Source organism: Helobdella robusta (assembly GCF_000326865.2).
Source record: "Helobdella robusta unplaced genomic scaffold HELROscaffold_11, whole genome shotgun sequence".
Lineage (NCBI taxonomy): Eukaryota > Metazoa > Annelida > Clitellata > Rhynchobdellida > Glossiphoniidae > Helobdella > Helobdella robusta.
In genome coordinates, this window is record NW_008703617.1 from 234,366 (window position 1) to 255,362 (window position 20,997).

Sequence of the window (20,997 nt, forward strand, 5' to 3'; positions counted from 1 at the left end):
ATTCTTTTTTCACATTCTAACCGAACAATAGTAAATTTCAAACTGCAAGTGCTTTCTCCCCCACTCTCTCTCTCTCTCTCTCTCTCTCTCTTTCTTCTTTCTTTTTTGTATGTATTTCATTCCTTCATTCCATCTATTCATTTTTTAATACTAATTTTTTTTATAAAACTATATTTTATTTATGCGTGTTAAGTTTATTTGGCTTGTTTTTGTTACAGCGAAGATGACGACGACGACGACGTCATCTCTGATGATGACGTCACAGTCGATGATGATGTTGTTGTTGTTGACGACGACGATGATGATGATGATGATGATAATGATGATGATGATGTTGTTTTACTTCAGCAGAGAGCAGAGGAATATGTTGTTTATTTGGGGACAGTGTTGCTATTTTTTTCCACATGGTGACTATGTTGTTGTTGATGTTGTTGTTGATGTTGTTGTTGATGCTGTTGTTGATGATGACGAAGATGACGCAGATGTTTATGTTTTTTTCATCTTTCGCAGATAACACAGAATGTAATTGTTTATTTCTATGTTGACTCTGACATTCTTGCTCACATTGTTGTTGTTGTAGTAGTAGTTGCAGTGGTAGTTGTTGTTGTTGATGTTGTTGTTGTGGTCCATGATGACGTCATTGTCTCGATGATGATGATGACGACGACGGGGCCGCATTGTTTTATATCAGGCAGATCGTTTCAGGAATTTTTATGTTGAATGGTTTGGTTGTTGTTGTTAATGTTATTATCATTATTATTATTGTTGTTGTTATTATTGTTATTGCATTGATGTTGTTGTTGCTATGGGTGAGATTGTTGTTGCTGTTATTAAATTAATTTTCTGGTCTGTTTTTGTTTTGTTTGGCTTCATCAAATCTACTGTAGTAGTAGTAGTAGTAGTGGTAGTAGTAGTAGCAGTAGTAGTGGTAATAGTAGTAGCAGTAGTAGTGGTAGTAGTAGTAGTGGCAGTAGTAGTGGTAGTAGTTGTGGCAGTAGTAGTGGTAGTAGTAGTGGTAGTAGTTGTGCCAGTAGTAGTGGTAGTAGTAGTGGTAGTAGTAGTGGTAGTAGTAGTAGCAGTAGTAGTGGCAGTAGTAGTGGCAGTAGTAGTGGTAGTAGTAGTGGTAGTAGTAGTAGTAACTGTTTGTGGCATTGATGTTGTTGTGTTTGTTTGTTTTTGGCATACTATAGCCACAGTCATCGTTAATGATGGTGACGTTATTGTTGAAAGATATGCATATTGATGATGTTGTTGTGGCCTCTGTTGTGGTCGCTGCTGTGGCTGCTGTTGTGGCTGTTGCGGTTTTTGCGGCTACTGCCGATGCTGTTGCTTCTATAAAACTCGTTGTAGGTATTTTTTCAAGGGAGAAACGATCAGGAGATGCATTGTTTTTTATCACCAGCGCATGTTTCAATGCTTGTATCTGTATGTATGTGTGTGTCCGTGTGTTTGTATGTGTATGTGCATTTGTACGTGTGTGTGTGTGTGTGTATGTATGTAGGCTTTTGTACGTGTGTGTGTATGTGTGTGTGTGTAGGTGTACGTCAAAAGTAGCAACAAGTTAAGAAGAAGGAACCACAGGTAAAGAGGAGCCCTTTAACATATTCAAGTCATTAACTGCAATCTCTCGCACGGCATACATACCAACAATTCATGCACGTATGAGTGAATGAATGAATGAATGAAAGATAAAAAATGAATAAAGGAATGAATGAATGAATGAAGGTAGGAATGGATTGTTGTATAGACGAACCACAATGGATCAACAAACAAACGAATAATTTCAAAACTTATCTCTTGCGGAAATGACTGAGCGAATGAAAGATTGAATGAACGACGACTGGACAAACGAACGAATGAACAGACGAATAAACGAACGAATGGATAATTCACCCACTTACTCACTCGCTCACTCACTCATTCATTCATTCATTCGTCGGTCGCAGGAAATAACAGATGAAGTGATTCAGCAGGCAAGAGATGCAGTTCTCAGTGAGGCTGATCAGAATCATGATGGAAAAATTGAGTTGGGAGAATTCGCCAAGTAAGATTTCTCGGAAAAAAGCTATTTGCTTTGTTGATGTTGTTGTTAATGTTGTTGTTGTTTTTAATGTTGTGCTGTTGATGTTAATGAGCGTTAATTAATCAAAACTTCAAAAGCAAAAAACAAAACAAAAAAACACCAAATGACGTCACGCACGCGAATTTTTTAAACAAATTTTTAACGACCCGACCTGTCTGTTGATGGAACTGATGTAGTGACGCGTTTATAAGATATTTGTCTGCCTCTGTCTGTCTGTCTGTCTAGTTGTCTGTTTAGTTGTCTGTCCGTCTATCTGTCTCAATTTTTTTGTCTCATTGCCTCTTGCTTTGTTACCTGTTAATTTAATTTTTCAATCCAGCTGCTTTTGAAAATTTTTGTTTTCTATTTTACTTAGCGTACAGAGACACACGCACACAGACACACACACACACACACACACACACACGCAAAGACACAAGTCAGTAAAATCTCAAGCAGAAAAGCAGAAACACTCCATAGAAATACAGGCAGATAGAAGCTACAATCACCTAATTATAGGTAGGTACTTCGACTTGAAGATACACAAAAATACAAAGAAGCGAAGCAAAGCAACAATTGGAAGCGAATAAAGAATGGTAGTATGCTGTTGAAAAATCTTGCAAGAGACAAACAACGACATTAATGGGTAGTAACCGATGACAAAACGTGACGACTCATTACAGTGAATAAATGTTGCTTGCTTGTGATGTTGTTGTTGATGTAATGATGTTGTTGTTGATGTGATGATGTTGTTGTTGTTGATGTGATGATGTTGTTGTTGTTGATGTGATGATGTTGTTGTTGATGTAATGATGTTGCCGTTGTTGATGTGATGATGATGTTGTTGTTAATGTGATGATGTTGTTGTTGATGTGATGATGTTGTTGTTGATGTAATGATGTTGCCGTTGTTGATGTGATGATGATGTTGTTGTTGATGTAATGATGTTGCCGTTGTTGATGTGATGATGTTGTTGTTGATGTAATGATGTTGCCGTTGTTGATGTGATGATGTTGTTGTTGATGTGATGATGTTGTCGTTGAAGTAATAGATGTTGTTTCAACTATTTTCCACATTTTTCGGCTGTTTGTTTTGTTTGAAGGCGCGAGGGAAGACCTCTTCATGAATAATAAAATATGACGTCACCGCACGGCTGGCAAAAAAAAAAATTATTCACGTAAATAGCACAAGGAGTACCAGAACAACTGTTGCCTACTTTGTACTGACAGAATCTTCTGATGTTGCTGTAGTATCTATCTATGATACCGCCGATGATACCAATAATATCTCTTTATGATACTCTTTACTAGTAGTGCAGTGGTGTTTGCCGAGGTATCTACCTATGATACCGACGATGATACTAATCTGATACTCTATCGAATATCAGCAAGAGTATCAGGTATTTGCTTTTGATACCTTGCAATGGTGGTGCTTGGGTTTTTTACCGTATTTTACGTACGAACTTACCAGTACCGCTGTGTGTGTTAGATCAAAAATGTAAATGAATCATGCAGCACTGACGTGAAAAAATACGGAATATAAATAAAATCTAGAAGATAAGATAAAAAAAACAAACCTGGAAATAATAATTCCTGACATGAAAATGCTCTGTTCATCCATTCGTCTAAATCTTCTTTAGGAGGATTTGCTTCGAATTATGTTGCATTCGCACACATGTGGTCTGCTTTTATTCTTGTTTATTCATTCATTCATCTTGTCTTCCATTCACTCGTTCATTCATTCTTCTCGTCGTTCATTCGCCTATTTGTTCCTAACGATTGTTAGTTCACGTGTTCGTTCATTCCTCCATTTGTTCGTTTGTTTTTCGTTCATTCACCCAAGCATTCATTCTTTCATTCATTCATTCCATCAATCAGATTACTTCCCTTGGAAGATAATTTCATGAAGAGGTTCGCCTGTAGAAAATCGGTATAAAAATTATTATCATAATTATTATCATAACAATTATTATTTTAATTATTATTTTTATCATAATAATAATTATTATTATTACTATAATTATTTTATTTCAAAAGTTATCCCAGAAAGATTTCAATGACATTTTCCGCCACTACGATCCCGTAAGTCAGCTGGTTCCTTCGAATAATAATAGTAATATAATAATAATATAAATTATATAAAAATAACATAAATAATATAATAATAACATAAATAATAATAATATACATATTCATGATTATTATTCATCCATAATTATAAATATTACAACGATCATCTTAACAATAGGATGGCAATGGCTACATAGAAGGCAAAGAGCTAATGGCCTTAATTTACGACATCATGAACAAAACTAAGCAGGTATCATCTATCTTACAATAACAACAAGAACAACAGCAACAACATTAACAATAATTTTCACAGAAAGTCACCTTGACAGAGGTCCTCGACTATAAGAACGCTGTCATCAGTGTCTTTGACAAAAACACCGACGGGCGTTTATCGAAGAAAGAATTAAGTCTGCTTCTGTCAGTCGAAAAGTAAACAAAAAACAAGAGAATTGAGCATAATTTTGACATATTTAAGCGTATATATGAAAATATATATGTTAATATATATAGTAATATATATATAACTTATTTTTGTACGTTAAACCCATTTCGAATGCTTTTTTCAAATTTTCATTCGTCATTTCTAAACGATTTAATATTCAACGTATCTTTTATCAGAAAATAATGTTCATTCACTCATTTATACTTCGTTACATTCCTTCATTCACTTCTGATCATTCATTCATTCAATTCACTCCTGATCTTTCATTCCTTCATTCACTCCTGATCATTCATTCATTCAATTCACTCCTGATCATTCATCTCAATTATTTAATAATTATGCAAACATAAAGTGCTAAACGTGTGTGAATTTTTTGATGTTGTCAATATAACATTAATCTCCTTCATCCAATTTTCATAACAACGAATCAAATCCTAATAAACATTCCATTTTTTGGCATCAGTATCATAATCGTCATCTTCATCATCATCTTCTTCATCTTCATAAAATCCACGAACCAAATCTTTCTATTTTAAATTTTATACAACCATAATGACGATCACGAAAAAATTGTTTACTCTTGTAAAGAAAAGTATTTAAAATACAATGTCCTCTGATTATTATTAGTTATAATTAATAATAACAATAATTAATAATAATAATAATATATATAAATAATAATAATAATAACCGTTATTATTAATACAATAATTAACAAATAATAAAATAATTGTTTCTAAAAACCACACTATTGTACGCAGACGAAACCAAGGTTAAAATAAACACTCACCACAATTCACTGGTAGTTTAAAAATCCCGCATAGCCAATCGTAATTAGCATTCAAAGTCGATTAATTAACTCGATTTGATGGCCTAATTAATTAGGTGAATGCCGTTTAATTAGTCATCAAGGTGTGGAGCACTAGCAGGAAGCACACACGCACACAAACAAACACATGATATAAGGAATTTTGATAAGTCTTTCTAAAATGATTCACCGAAGAATATTATAATATTAATAATTCCAGATTAAATTATATTATTTTTCTTTCCTACCTAAAATATAGAGATAATGATTGATGACAGCAGTTGAGACTAAAGTTCAATTACAGCCACAACTTCTGCTAGTGGCTACTACCACTACTACTACTACTACTACTACTCCCATTCGGTTGTTCCTGGCGGTTTGGATGTCAGGTCGTAAAGGACGGCACTTATGGAGGGTATCAACTTCACGAACTCCACCATCTTGTTTATCACCTGATAGAAAGATCACAAATATTATCATTATTTATTTATTTATTATTATTTATTTATTATTATTACTATATTAATAATTAAAAATGTCGTCATTATGTTAATATGTATATAAGATTGGTTGGCAGTTAAACTGTAAACTCGTTCGGAAACAAACGAAACTTAGATTGTATAAAAGAACGAAGTTCGGTTAGTCGGTTGGTTACCAAGCTGTTCAACCATCCAGCCAGCCAACCAACCAACCAGCCAGCCAGCCAACCAACCAACCAACCAACCAACCAACCAACCAACCAACCAACCAACCAACCAACCAACCAACCAACCAGCCAGCCAGCCAACCAGCCAACCAACCTCCTCAGGAATATGTCGACCAGGGACAGCAGCTACTCCCGTCATGAAATCCGAAGTAATGAAAGGTCGCAGTACAATGGAATATTGGCAGGAAGGTACGTGGTGCTGAGGGTTTCTATGGAAGTGGATAGGGATCAAGATGACAGGCATTTGACCAATGCTATCATGGTATCCTGGCAAGTTTTTGATAGTATATCATAATGAGGTATCTTCCACGTCCGTGTCAAATCAATCAGCCTGCAAATACAACAACATAAGCCACTGATACCAAACAACCAGCAGAGAACACCAGCAGATACCTGTGTCTTTGAGGACTCTGTAGACCGTATGGTCGGCTGACTGAAGTGTTGCTATGACTCTTTGCTTCAGCAGCGTTGGCGTAATGTCTGTTACCTGGTACTGCACTCGACCCCCAAAAATGTACACAACTCTGTATGTGTGTATGTGTGTGTGTGTACGTGTTTGTTTGTGTGTGTGTACAACAACGGCAATAGCAACAACAATAATAATAATAATGATAGCCGACCTATTGATATTGTGACAGAGTCTTGGAATGACTTTTGCAAGGAACATCAGATCATTCCAATTTGGTTTGCCATCAGCTGACAGGCCGAGAACGTAGCTGTACGTGCGTGAATCTCCCTTGAGACAACAACAACAACAATAAAAGGAGAATAATAAAACCAAAACTCTAAACTCCTAACCTGGACCCCCACGGTTTTAATAGGCAAGAGATTAGATGCATATGGCGTCGACTCCGTGATTCTTATCAGCTCGCACAGCTCTTCATCTGACATCCCTGATTTGATTCTGCTATGGAAAGCTTGGGGCTAAAAAGAAGAAGAAATAAAATCTATGGTGAGAATAAATTAATGAAAATAATTAGAGAAACCACATCAACAAATAACAATGAAACAACGAAGTGAAAAACAAGTAAATTAAGTCAACAAATATTGATACATGCATCAAAGAGAGCCTAATAAAAACGAAATAAAGAGATAGCAATATGAGCAAGCACATTAACAGCACATCCCTATTTCCCTAACTTCACTAACTCACCCTCTTAGTTGAATTGTGAAACTCGACAATGCACCTGACGAAGTTCGAAGTTTCGTTGAAATCTCTCTCCATGTACGGAACCTCGGCGCATATGATTCGAATGGCAAGGCCGGGACCTAACAGCGGAGGAAGAAAAAGAAGGGATGGAAATATTATTTATTATTATTATAATTTATTATTATAATTACAACTTATTATTACAATTTATTATTAATTATTTACTAAACCACCACAAGCACAAGGTACCAGGAAATGGATGTCTATGTACTAGATCTTCTGGTAGGCCGAGATCTCTCCCTAGGGCCCGAACTTCATCTTTGTGGAAGTCTTTTAAGGGCTCAACAACACGTCCCTAATTATCATAATAAATTATTATTATCATTATTATTATACTGACGTCATCATCAACGTCATCAACGAACAGACAGACCTGTTTCCTCAATTGCCTAACTAGATGCGTGTCGTTGTGATGCGTTTTAATAGCGTCTGCTTTTTTACTGGCAAGTTCAGAAGCGCTCTCTATCAGATCAGGTCTCAACGTTCCTATAAATTATAATTTATCTCATAATTACTGTTAATTGTAGTTATAATAAAATTATTATAACTATAATTATATGAAACGATTATTGCTGACACTACAATGAAGAAAGCATACCTTGAGCTAGCAATACCTCTTCTGGCACTAAGTTTAATTCGTTGATCAGATCATTAGCCACCTGTTATGTTTTCATCAACAACAACATCAACAACAACATCAACAACAACATCAACATCAACAGCAGATATATACATTCATAAAGGTGTCTCCAATGATTCTTCTCTTTTCCTCTGGGTCTGTTGTCTGACATAGCAGTTTAACTCTATTGGCACAACAGCCACTACTGCTGTTGTTGGTACCATTGTTGTTGTTGGTGTTGTTGCTTATGACAAATACGTTGTTTGATTTTCTTGCCTTCGCCTCAATGGCGTTGTAGAACGTGTGAGAGGCATTTATAGCTGAATGTAATTAATAACACTAAAAGATAATGATATCTACTATAACGGTGAAAAATGTCGTCGCCGACCTTTGACCTTTAGCCCGATGCTATTCAGTGATTGGACGACGCGCTTGCTTTCGTTGTATCTCATGAAGCCGTTGTCTATGTGCAGGGCGATGACCTGATCGCTGTCCAATGAGTGATGGAGCAGCGCGGAGCAAACGGACGAATCGACACCCCCGCTCACCAACATCTGGTGACAAGAAACGTGGAAGAAAACAAACTACCCAATAGAAAGACAACAAGAATGACCAACACAGGGGATGCAAAACTGACTGACCAGAACTTTGTTGCAGCCGACCATATCCCTGATGTACTTAATGCATCCCTCCTTCCGCGATGTCAAGCTGAAAGTTCCGGAGCAGCAGGCCACGTTGAAGAGGAAGTTTTTTATCATCTGACGACCGTGCTCCGATAGGTCAACCTCAGGGTGGAATTGCACCCCGTAAATTCGGAGGGACTCGTTCGAGATTGCTGGAATAATAATAATAATAATAACAATAATAATAATAACAACAGTGACAAATCGTTGGACTCCAGACCTGAAATAGTTTTCCCACACTGAGCGATGACTTTGAAATTATTAGCCACTTCCACGACACTGTCTCCATGCGTCAGTAGGACCATCTGGTTGCCGTCTAAGTTTCTGAATTTTTTAAAATTTTATTTGTCTGTTGGTCTAATTTCTATTTTTTAGACAGTGTTCCGTTATTAAATTTCTATTTTTGGAGAATTCCAATTTTTAGAAATATTAATTCATGTAGGATTCTATTTTTGACACATTTTTCAATGGAGAATTCCAACTTTTAGGATTCTATTTATAGATTAATCTATATTTAGAATTTTATTTATAGAATTATCAAATTTTAGGCTAATTATGAACCATTAATAACAGATAGAAAAATTTCTAATTTACTTAAAAATTGGAGAATTAATGTCGACAGAAATCTTAAATTGACCATCTTCTCGGGCGTCTGTCTTCTCTACTTTACCCCCAAACTCTTTGTTTATCATCTAAAAGTGAATTTTGATAATAATATAAAATAAATCATCAACACAGCCAAACCTCAAAATCAAAAAAACTACAAAACCACAAAATCAAAATCCCAAGACCAAACGCACCTGCATGCCATAGCATATGCCTAATATGGGGATGCCACATTTGAATATGTTTGGGTCGTACATGGGGGCATCTGCCGCATAAACCGAACTCGGGCCTCCAGATATAATTATAGCCCTAAAAGTAATTATGAAATTATGAATTAGTTTTTACTGTAATAATAATTATGGTGGAATAATTAAATTTGAATAAATCTGAGATATAAAATTCTAAAAATAGGATTGTGATTGCATTTCATGTAATAATATGGTGCAATTATAAACCTTATCCAGGATTCCTATTGGCCATGCATAAATTATGCTAATGATTTAATCATGTAGAATAATTATGCAAATTGAAATAATAAATTAGTCACTTGTATTGATTTGCAATGAGGACATCAGATGGGGTGTTCAGGTTCAGAAAGTCTGTTTCTACATTTAGCTCTCTCACTCTCCTATCTATCACCTATCAATTATATATAATACAATTTTAAATTATTCTATTAAATTCAATTAATTTTATTTCATCTAAAATTACTGCCTTATTGTTAAGAGTTGTAAATTAAATAAATTACCTTCCCATATTGTGCCCCTGCATCTAAGATGGCAACTTTTTCTGACATTTTATGGAAGATTTCTATAGAAATAATTAGTTAAAAAAATAAAATCTATTAAAAAAGCAAAGAGTTCCCTCTATTTCATCATTAATTAAATGCCTATTTTAAAAAGTGAGCAAACCAAAAGAGAATATATTGTTTATATATATATATGTAAGCTAATATATATATATATATATATATATTATATCTTGTTGCAATGGGCTGTGTTGTAATACAAAAACGAGTTCATCCTTTTTATTTTACAACTTACATATTATATTATAATTATATATATAATATGTTATTAAGTTAATGATTACCTAATTAATGTTAAACATAATGATTAGAAAGTTGTTGAAGCAAAAAATGTACACTAACCAAAATCGATCGTTTAAAATTTAAAAAACAAATTAGGGAATTTCTCGGATGGAAGCTGGCTGTGCTGGACGATATAACGACTATGATAGAAACATGTGGAAAGTAAAACTATCCTCAAATATTATTCTTAATTTAATTCTGCCAGTTGAATTAAAATTTATTTTTAACAAATAACTTTTTAAACGTTGAAATAATTTAAATTAAAACTTAACTGCGACGTTTTAATATTCGTTTTTTATACCTAATTAATGTTAAATTTTTCGCTCGTGGCAGCCATCATAAATAATGGCCTACGTTCACTTTTAACATTTTCGTTTGCTCGTTTGAAAAGTTCAAATTAAGGCATTTAATTTCAAATAATATCTTTAATAACCTCATTTTATTTAGTAAGTGTGTGAATTAATTGGCGTCTGTTTTGTTCGTTTATTCATTTTTCATTTTCGCCCTTCCACAGTTGAGAAACAAGTTTCTATTTGAGTAGTATTTCTATTTCTGCTTTTCACACACCACAAAGTTTTTATTTTCAAACAATTTTATATTTAAATTTTCTTTTTTTTTAAAAAGAAGGAAATAGAAAAACTGAGTTGTCTGAATTGTAAAAATTTTCAACCAGACGAGATTGAAACTCTAATACATAAAAAATTGCAAAATGGTTGTGTAAAAAACCTGTGTTGGTTTTTTTTCCATCAGCTTTCTTTTTTTTTAAATTTTTAACCACTAACACCAAAAAGTTAAAAGTTTAGGTTAGTTAGCTTTCTTATTTAGTATTATAGTGAACAAACAGACTTTGCAAGATTAAAACAGACAATCCTAAATTAATATTGTGTTGAAAGTATTTCCTAAAATAGTAAAATGACAAGCAGCCAAAAGTCAGCAGACGACCTTCGAGAGTTAGGTAATAATTGCTTCATGGCCAGAAATTATGCTGAAGCCATCAATTTTTATACAAAAGCCATTGTTAGTATTTTTAGTTTCTTTTTTTCTACATTTTCCATGTTTGTATTTAAGTATTTTAGTAACAATAACAATGAATTTAGGTATTTATGTATTATAACATACAAAAACAGTCGCTAAATAAATAACCTAACCATTCCTCTATTTAAAATTATATTAAGCAGATAAGGAAACCAGACCTAGCCACATTGTACACAAATAGGGCAATATGTTACATAAGATTGAAACAGTGGGACCAGGCGTGTCAGGATTGTGAGAAGTCAGCAGAAATGAATCCCAGTCACTTCAAGGCTTACTATCTAAAGGGCCAAGCACTACTAGAGCTTAATTTCATTGATGAAGCCATTGCCAGTTTGCATAAAGGTTGGTTTTATTTCAAGTTTTTATTTCAAAAAGATTGAAATTGACATTATTTTTCTACATATTGCTGTTTGAAATAGAGAGTTTTAAGTGGGATGTTTTAAAACTGCTGTTATCAATTATCGTTCTTTAGCCATTGTTATGGCTTTATAAAAATAAAATCAACTGAAAAATTGAGAATTTTATTATCAATATACATGAAAGCTTTTGTAAATCATCCATCCACCAGCAATGGAATTATCCAAAGAACAAAGAGCGAACGTTGGGGATAGCATCTCAAAAGTTATGAGGCAGGCCCGGAAGAGGAGGTTCCTGCTGGCTGAGGATGTTAGGAGGAAGCAGGAGATTGAACTGCAAACTGAACTAACTTCACTTCTCGTAGAGGAAAAATTAAAGTTATTAATTATTCACTATTATTTGTATTTCTTTTCATTAATAATAATTGCAATTATATTATAACAAAATTTAAGACAGTAAAAATATGGTTTTTTTAAATTATATTATGACCAGGCAGTTACAGTTAGCCAACATTCAGCACGAGATGGATGGTAAGAACTCTGTCATTAGTGATTTAACTGACTCTATTGAAGATGCTTACGTAGGTGTTATTATTACTATTACTTAGTTGTTACACAGTTGTTATTGTTGCTATTGTATGTATTGTTGTGATTGTGCTGTTACAATTAACTGCAGGCCAACAGAATTGCATTACTGAATAACTTATTTGAAGAAGTTGACGATAGGAGGAAGGTAAGATGATGATGATGACGACGACCACGACGATGATGATGTTGGCGATCTAGTTGATGGTTCTATAATGATTGTAATTTTATAGATTTGATTCCAAACAAAAACATTAAACAAATCACAAAACGTTTAATCAACTATTCAACCAATCAACTAACCAATCAACTAACCGATCAACTAACCAACCAACCAATCAACTAACCAACCAACCAATCAACTAATTGACCAATCAGAAACGAGACGTACCAGACGTCTTCTGCAGTCGGATTAATTTCTGCATAATGAAAGATCCAGTCATCACCCCCAGTGGCATAACGTACGAGAGGGCCGACATAGAAGAACATTTTAAAGTTTTTCATTGTTATATTTTAACATTATTACTTCTTCCATTGTTCTATCCATTATTATCATCATCTTTGTTAGTTTCGTTCCCTTAATACTTACAGTTAAAAGATCTCCTGAAGATTTTTATTAGAAGAGATTACAATATATTTAATTTATATAATTTGATGTTGAATTAGCTTTTAATCATACACTAATTTTATTGCTTACCCACACAACTCACATCCAGAAATTAGGAAATTTTGATCCAGTTTCAAGGAAGGAGTTAACGACAGATCAGCTGATTCCAAATCTCGCCTTAAAAGAAGTTATCGATAATTTCATCGAAGAGAATCCCTGGGCAGATGATTACTAAAGTTGATAGATACACATACATACATGCAAACATACACACAAACATACATAGCCACAAGCTTGTATAAGCGCTGATGATGAGTGAGGTCGAAATAGGACCATGAACACCAACGATTCACTTCCTAATTTTAATAACTTGGATAATAATTATAAAATTACCGTTAGAAATATTGAATAGCTCAACTTTCAAAAGTTAAAAATTCGGTAGGTTTTATCAAATATTGCACATATATATATGTATTAATATCTATCTTTCTATATATATATATATATATATATATATATATATATATATATATATATATATATAACATGTTGATGTAATGCACAATTGCTTTAACGAGTTATTCAATGTACGAACGGAATTCATTTGAATCGATTTATTGTAGCGTATTGCGTGACAACAACCGTCATTATTGTCATCTTATTTGAGTATTTTTGATTTAAATTCTCTTATTTCATCCTCTTAATAATCTTTAAAATCTATAAAATGATATGTTATTTGTATGTGTGTCGACCTGTGTATGTTAATTTCCTATATAAAATCTGCCCAGAGTGTATATACCACAGCCTAGTAATACGAATTTATCATTTTGTCAATGCTTGTGAGCTAGTGGCAAGGAGCTGTATTTTCATCATCCTTTGTAATCTTAGTAGTAAGATGTTGTATTTTCACCATCCTATGTAACCTTCATATCAATTATTTTTCATTACTGTCTGTGGGATTATGTTCTTTCTTGAATTTATTAACTACAGTCGGTGCACCTGTGTGTATGTAGGTAGATGGATAGTAGGTATGTGTGAAGAATGTGATACATATAAACGAATTTGTACGTGTGTATGTTTTTGTGGTTTGAAATTTGAAGTCAAATAGGGCAATAACGAATGATCTTCTGTAGTAAAAATGTAGAGTATATTTATTCACATTTACAATTTATCTCTAGCACGCTGTTCCTCTGGAGAGTTGTCAAAACCAGTTCCCAGCCAATCTACTATGTAATAATTTTTTTTGCCTGTTTTGTGGGAGTGAAATTGGTTATTACAGTTAATTTTTGATACGTATATATATGTATATGTATACATACAGATACGCCCATACATTCACACATACATAGTTTAGAACGTGAATATTGAACTGAACATTCAACATACATTATACAAACACCCAGAGAATTTATTTTAACGTGTTTATGGTTATGTGTTTATGTATATATATTCAAGGTAACATATGACTTCAGGACCAACCAATTTTAATGATAGTTAGGTTATTAGGCAGAATATGTTGGCCGGGTATAAGTACGTATTCCGGTTCAACTACTTTCACACTATTCACCTGGACCCCTCCTGCTTTTATAATCCTTGTAGCGTCATCTTGAAGGGACAAAATTTGTTATGTAGATGAATCGATTGATTTAATTAGAACATCATTTAATAACATGATGTGCTGTGCTGGTTTAGTTCAACGGTATTATTGCATTATACTTACGCTATTAAAAATACAGTTTAACTGTTTTAAACTTCCCTCTTTAATGATTTTAACTCAGTACTATACAAGCCAAATACACAAACATACACACACACAGACACATACTAACTAATATTATCAAAGCATTTTGATTTCATAACTAAATCGATAATTTTTGTTCCTGGCTCGAAATATATCTTATTCATGACTGCTCCACTGAATATTGTCCGAGTTTCATCTCTGGTTAGGCGTGACAGCTTCTCTATAGAGCTGTTGTATAGGGCTTCTGTACACATTAAAGCTGATTTTAGACCATCCTCTGTGAAAAAAGCCAAGTCAGCTAATTTTTTGTAAACATGTATGTGGAAATAATTTGGTTTTTCGTGTATGAATGTGGAAAATTTCGATTATTTTATATTTATATGTATGAAAATTAGATTTTTTTAATGTTTGTTTATCAGTGTTTAGATACTTTTGAATGAATTTTTTTTTCAGAATTTTTACCTACCTCCATGAGCGAGTTTGACTACTTCCTCTGCTAATCTTTTTTGTGAGTGCCTCTTTTCTGGAGAATTCTATGAAAAGAAAGGTTATATCATTAAGAAATGTAACGTAAATATAAATATTACTTTAAATCATAGTTTTAATTATAATTATAATAATAATAATGATGACTAGTTATAATGACCCTATGTTTAGACATCATCTGAAATATTTCATCGTCAGGTAAGAAGGTAAACAGCTTGAGGTAATTCTCAACATCATCGTCAGCTATTCTGTAAAAAAACTAAGATAGGAGAAGAAAATTATGTCCCATCATAAAATGATATTCGTAATTATAGTTGGTTTTAAATACTTCATAATTTGATTTATTTACATAAAAAAATAATTTTACAAATATAGACATTTCTGTAGAATTTGCACACATGAGAACACGCAATACGCACAAACACATATACTATAACATGTATAAGAACAAAAACTCATGTGCTATAACATGTATAAGAACACACATACATTCATACATGGAAACCCTAACATATATACGTATATTCAGGATGAAAATGAAACCTGGTATAAATCAAAGGAGCTGGTCTTATCGTTGGACAGCCATATTGCATTTCCTGCGGTTTTACCCAACTTGTCCCCGGCTGTTGTGGTGATTAGTGGAGTCGTCAGACCAAATAAGTTGGTTTTCGTTAGTTTAGAGACGAATTCGAACCCGGACACTATGTTGCCGGTCTGATCATTTCCTCCTACCTGAGTGCATTGTATGGAGTTTGTTATGGTGTATGATGTTTTGGGATTTGTTCGTATTGTATTGTATCTTTTTGTATGTTATTGTTTTGGAAATGTTAAATTGTGTTATTACACTGTACAACCAAGAAATTGTATTTCACTTGACACACCACAATAGCAGAAAATCAATATTAGACGGATATTTTAGGTCTTTTCATTAGGAAATCAATTTTAATATTAAAATAAAGCAATATTTTTTAAAGGAATTTCCACTAGATTGTCAACCTGAATGGAACATCCATAATTTTTGTAAAGGTAGTACCAGTCGTAAGCTTGAAATACCTGGTACATAAATGATCAATTAGTTTCAAGTTTTTAATAATCATATTGATGTATGTATAATATATTTATAATTAATAATTATGTAATAATATATATGTTGATTGATTGTTTTGTATACATATATATACCTGATACATGAATTCAGTAAGAGAGATTCCTTCATTACTATTTAACCTCGTTTGAACACTGAATTAATAATTATGGAATAATAATTATGGAATAACAATTATTAAATAATTATTTTGGAATACTAATTATGGAATAATAACTCTGGCGAAATTTGGAAGTGTGCAATTTCTCAAACCTCGTTCTACTTAGCATGTTGCCTAATCTAAAATGCCTGCCTTCACTGCATAGGAATTCTATCACATTCCTTTCTTTGTACCAGTTTCTATTGTCTAAAATTCTTCATTATAATAATTATTTCATCATTAATTATTATTTCTATTTTATTATTTTTATTTCAGCATTATATTTTCAACGTAATTTATAAAAATTAAATTAAAAGAATAAACCTAACTGAATCTGCGATAAAGGTTTTTTTCTGCTTCTGTTGTTATTACATTCATTGGATGTTGTTATATATTTACTGTGGTTCTCAAAGATAGTTTGAATGTTCTTCCGGATGCCCTCTATGTTGTTCTCAATCGTTTCTATAGGAATAACTGGCCTGTCTCTCATCTTTCCACTGGGGTCTCCAATTTGAACTGTTGCGCCACCTATCTTCAGATAATATTTTATGTTTTTATTCATTTACACATAGATACACACATTTAAATTTATACAACTAGCAAAGTTTTAGAGATTTAACTTGAGATTAGACCATTAGAGAGAGAATGCTACATTAAATATGTATTTATTTAGTAAAAATAACACGTTTTCATATATATTATTTATAATTCATATTAATATTATATATATATATAAATATATATTAGATAAAAATTAACATATTTTTATATATTTAATTAACTTTTAGCTAACCACAGCAATGGATTGATGGCCAGCTCGTTGGCAGTGCAAGAGGACAATTAGTGGAAGTAGATTCCCGACATGTAAACTATCTGCTGTCGGGTCGAATCCGCAATATATCGTCTGCCTGGAACTGGTTAACATTTTCAACAATTCTGGACTTCTGCAGAAGAGTGTAGTGTGGAAGATTGGGAAAGTTAGGTTAGCGTTAGGTTAGTTAGACTTTAGATTAGAAGAGTAGTATATTAATTTATTAATCTGGCTTTGTGGGTTGTTGAACATAAAACTAAAATAACGGCGCTATAAATATTACTTGATCGACTAACTAAACTTTCAATAAAAAAATTCCTAACTTACTAACTTATCTCCGGGCAACAATCCGGACAAAATTCCTCTCTCATGCAATTTTAACAGATTAGCGCTGGTGGTCATATAATTTGTTTGCCATAATTTCAATCCAAATTGACATTTCTTTGTTAAAAAGTTTAAAAATTTTATATTAAGGTTCATTTTTTGTGAGGATCGGAGGTTCACAATTTGAATATGATACGATTTGAACGAAGTTTAAAATCTTTTAAACGCCTTATTTATCGTTCAAGGATTCAAAATTTACAAAGAACTTTTAAACGTTATCAGAGAAAATTCGTCGCCTAGCAACGAACAGGTGTTTCGTTGCCATCAAAAACAAAATTTATTTTCACAAATTATTCAGAATATTTCAATAAAATATTTAAACAAATGTGATAAATGTATTATATTAATAAAATATATTATTTACAAATTTAATTTTAAATGTCGACCGAATTTAAATACGCTTGCGATCTCGATAAATCGGTTTTGATAAATAATTTCGAAAAACGTGGATGGATTGCCGTGTCCCCAGATGAAGATTGGAACTTTTACTGGTCAGTTCGCAGTTGGTTGGTTGATTGATTGGCCGATTGATTGGTTGATTGAATGACTGGCCGATTGATTGATTGATTGATTGATTGATTGATTGATTGATTGATTGATTGATTGATTGATTGAAAAGCTGCTGTTTGATTTGAAATTTTTGTTATTTAGGGCGACAGTTCAGTCGGTAAGAAGTTTATTTAGCGTTGAGAATGGTTACAGATTGAATGATTGCCAGTAAGTTAACTTCTCATTTTCATTAACATTTTGAGTGTGTTATTAATTACTTGCACATTCATTCATTCATTCATTCATTCATTCATTCATTCATTCATTCATTCATTCATTCATTCATTCATTCATTCATTCATTTATTCATTCATTCAATCAATCGGTGATTCATTCACTCATTCATTCACTCATTCATTCAATCGCTTGTTCATTCATTCAGAATAGTGAATCACTTTCCGAATCATTACGAGCTGACGAGAAAAGATTTGATGGTGAAAAACATCCGAAAATACCGCAAAGAACTCGAAAAGGATGGAAACGTGCTGGCCGACAAAGATGATTCCGGGAGATATATCTACCTGGGTTGTCTAATTAATTGATTGATTGATTAGTTGATTGATTGATTGTTTGATTGATTAAGTGACTAATTGATTGATTGATTGGCTGACCGATTGATCATAACACTAGCAATAATGATAGTATCAATCATCAAACACACATACGCACACACACGCACACACAGATTTCATCCCGATAACGTTCATGCTACCAGCTGACTATAATTTATTTGTTGAAGAATTTCGGAAAAACCCTTCAAGCACTTGGATTATGAAACCTGCCGGGAAAGGTGAGTATGTGTGTATGTATGTGCCTGTGTATGTGTGTGTGTGTGTGTGTGTGTGTGTGTGTGTATGTGTATAATAACAAATAATATAACAAATAATTTCTTGATTACAAAGCTCGGGGTATCGGCATATTTCTCATCAATAAACTGTCCCAACTTAAGAAATGGTCTCGAGACAGTAAAACAAATTCGTTGGTGGTTTTTTTTCATACATACATACATACATACACACGTAGGTACACACACAAACGCACATGCATACGCCCATATGTACACGTACACACACAAACACACAAGGTTTTCAACACCGACAAAAGAAGTGTATGTCATTTCAAGATACATCGATAATCCTCTTTTGATTGGCGGAAAGAAATTTGATCTTAGGTTGTACGTTCTCGTGACGTCATTCAGACCTCTTAAGTGCTATATGTTAGTCAGTTTGATTGTTGATTGGTCGGTTGGTTGGTTTCGATTGATTGATTGATTGGTTGGTCGATCGGTCGGTTAGTTGGTCGGTTGGTCGTTCATGCCTGTTAAATCATTGACAAACAGATTTCAATAAAAAAAAAAGAACAAATATATCATTCATTCTTTTTTACATTCCATTCATCCATCCATCCATCCATACATCCATCCATCTATTTGTTAAAAAAATGAATCTCAAGGTATAGTTTAGGCTTCTGCCGATTTTGCACTGTTAAGTACAATGCCAACCTGAACGACCTCGACAACATGTTTGTGCATCTGACCAACGTTTCAATACAGAAGGACGGGGTCATTATTATTACTATTATTATTATTATTATATTATATTATTATTATATTATATAAACAATGCATAATTAAATATATCTTTCACTCCTCCTATGCACATGCAGCGTCATCGAGCCTAGGAGGATCGTACATTTCATTAAAACTCAATTTTTATTAAACTCCATTTCTTATTTCTCATTATTTTGAATTGTATTTTGTCGATTATTATTATATTATTATTATTATTATTATTTTATTATTATTATTGTTATTGTTGTTGTTGTTGCACATTAGGACGACTATAACTCAATTCACGGTGGCAAGTGGACCATCGAAAATCTGAAGCTTTTCATCGGCGGAACCAGGAGCAAGGAGGTTATTATTATTATTAATTATTATTATTATTAATTATTATTATTAATTATTATTATTCTTTTAATTTTGTTATTTTTATTTAGTTTTTTTTTCATCCAGATCGCCGATAAGCTATTCGACGACATCCACTGGCTTATCGTTCACAGTTTAAAAGCCGTTGCTGTTAAGTTTTATTATTATTTATTTATATTATTATTGTTATTATTATTATTATTATTATGTTATTATTGTTTTTATTGTTATAATTCTATTATAATTATTTTTAACCGGTTATATTTCATCTGACAGCCAATAATAGCCAACGATCGGCACTGCTTCGAAACTTATGGGTAAATTTTTTGCTCGTTCATTCGTTCGTTCTCTCGTTCATTCATCTTTCATTCATTTGTTCGTTCGTTCATTCATTCATTTATTTATTCATTCATTCATTCGCGCACTCACTCATTCATTCATCACTCATTCACCACACAGTTATGATATTATCATAGACGACAACATGAAACCCTGGCTGATAGAGGTCGGTTCGCAAAGTTTGTTTGAAATAATAAACAAATAAATAAATAATAATAATAAATAAATAATAATAATAAATAATAATAATAATAAATAATAATAATAAATAATAATAATAAATAAATATTAATAATAATAATCAGGTAAACGCTTCACCGTCGTTAACTTCCACAACTTCAGCTGACCGGATAATGAAGTACAAACTGATATCTGACGTCATTAATATTGTCGTTCCTCAGGGCGAGACTCTTGAGTTATAATTTCTTATTATAGTTATAATTTCAATAATTATTATTGTTATTATATAAATTATTATTATTATTGTTGTTGTTGTTATTATTATTTTTATAATTACTATTTTTTTTCATCATCAGCGTCCGTTGGAATAAGATAGCGAGCAAGGAGAATTATGGAAATTTCGATTTATTGTTAGTGTATGCATACATACATACATACATACATACATACATGCATAC

The 20,997-nt window shown here is 32.7% G+C and overlaps 5 protein-coding genes across 5 annotated transcripts in view; 3 read left to right on the forward strand and 2 right to left on the reverse strand.

Moving 5' to 3' along the window:
- The window catches only part of HELRODRAFT_167061 (hypothetical protein), a gene marked incomplete at both ends in the record, with an annotated part of 7,182 nt that extends 2,618 nt beyond the window's left edge, over positions 1–4,564 (forward strand). Inside the window, 5 exons of the mRNA XM_009012581.1 lie at positions 1,947–2,044; positions 3,940–3,991; positions 4,099–4,143; positions 4,310–4,381; positions 4,445–4,564. Of these exons, the coding sequence (XP_009010829.1) occupies positions 1,947–2,044; positions 3,940–3,991; positions 4,099–4,143; positions 4,310–4,381; positions 4,445–4,564 (387 nt within the window). The remainder of the gene's footprint in view (positions 1–1,946; positions 2,045–3,939; positions 3,992–4,098; positions 4,144–4,309; positions 4,382–4,444) is intronic.
- A 563-nt stretch (positions 4,565–5,127) lies between these two features.
- HELRODRAFT_185249 (hypothetical protein) lies at positions 5,128–10,398 on the reverse strand. Its single transcript, XM_009012582.1, has 18 exons — positions 10,356–10,398; positions 9,954–10,015; positions 9,753–9,844; positions 9,400–9,514; positions 9,194–9,291; positions 8,820–8,923; positions 8,558–8,751; positions 8,305–8,470; positions 8,031–8,236; positions 7,896–7,956; positions 7,671–7,783; positions 7,487–7,592; positions 7,241–7,356; positions 6,886–7,011; positions 6,708–6,823; positions 6,481–6,611; positions 6,182–6,354; positions 5,128–5,833 (listed from the first exon to the last, which is right to left on the reverse strand). The coding sequence occupies exons 2-18, from the start codon at positions 9,999–10,001 to the stop codon at positions 5,732–5,734; spliced, it is 2,067 nt and encodes a 688-aa protein (XP_009010830.1). The 5' UTR covers positions 10,002–10,015; positions 10,356–10,398; the 3' UTR covers positions 5,128–5,731.
- Positions 10,399–10,884: 486 nt separating this feature from the next.
- HELRODRAFT_108992 (hypothetical protein) lies at positions 10,885–13,603 on the forward strand. Its single transcript, XM_009012583.1, has 8 exons — positions 10,885–11,312; positions 11,474–11,672; positions 11,899–12,064; positions 12,180–12,267; positions 12,363–12,419; positions 12,650–12,766; positions 12,988–13,368; positions 13,405–13,603. The coding sequence occupies exons 1-7, from the start codon at positions 11,208–11,210 to the stop codon at positions 13,111–13,113; spliced, it is 858 nt and encodes a 285-aa protein (XP_009010831.1). The 5' UTR covers positions 10,885–11,207; the 3' UTR covers positions 13,114–13,368; positions 13,405–13,603.
- Positions 13,604–13,692: 89 nt separating this feature from the next.
- HELRODRAFT_190092 (hypothetical protein) lies at positions 13,693–17,707 on the reverse strand. The gene is made up of 12 exons (XM_009012584.1): positions 17,492–17,707; positions 17,143–17,293; positions 16,679–16,881; positions 16,463–16,564; positions 16,287–16,344; positions 16,102–16,158; positions 15,649–15,837; positions 15,266–15,364; positions 15,086–15,152; positions 14,708–14,896; positions 14,358–14,483; positions 13,693–14,125 (listed from the first exon to the last, which is right to left on the reverse strand). Exons 1-12 carry the CDS (start codon positions 17,638–17,640, stop codon positions 14,040–14,042), a joined length of 1,476 nt encoding a protein of 491 aa, XP_009010832.1. The 5' UTR covers positions 17,641–17,707; the 3' UTR covers positions 13,693–14,039.
- A 215-nt stretch (positions 17,708–17,922) lies between these two features.
- The window catches only part of HELRODRAFT_156264 (hypothetical protein), a gene marked incomplete at both ends in the record, with an annotated part of 3,364 nt that continues 289 nt past the window's right edge, over positions 17,923–20,997 (forward strand). The window contains 13 exons of the mRNA XM_009012585.1: positions 17,923–18,035; positions 18,196–18,261; positions 18,476–18,618; positions 18,779–18,883; positions 18,996–19,071; positions 19,178–19,309; positions 19,546–19,654; positions 19,928–20,008; positions 20,108–20,170; positions 20,297–20,337; positions 20,480–20,525; positions 20,665–20,774; position 20,955. Coding sequence (XP_009010833.1) covers positions 17,923–18,035; positions 18,196–18,261; positions 18,476–18,618; positions 18,779–18,883; positions 18,996–19,071; positions 19,178–19,309; positions 19,546–19,654; positions 19,928–20,008; positions 20,108–20,170; positions 20,297–20,337; positions 20,480–20,525; positions 20,665–20,774; position 20,955 — 1,086 coding nt within the window. The remainder of the gene's footprint in view (positions 18,036–18,195; positions 18,262–18,475; positions 18,619–18,778; positions 18,884–18,995; positions 19,072–19,177; positions 19,310–19,545; positions 19,655–19,927; positions 20,009–20,107; positions 20,171–20,296; positions 20,338–20,479; positions 20,526–20,664; positions 20,775–20,954; positions 20,956–20,997) is intronic.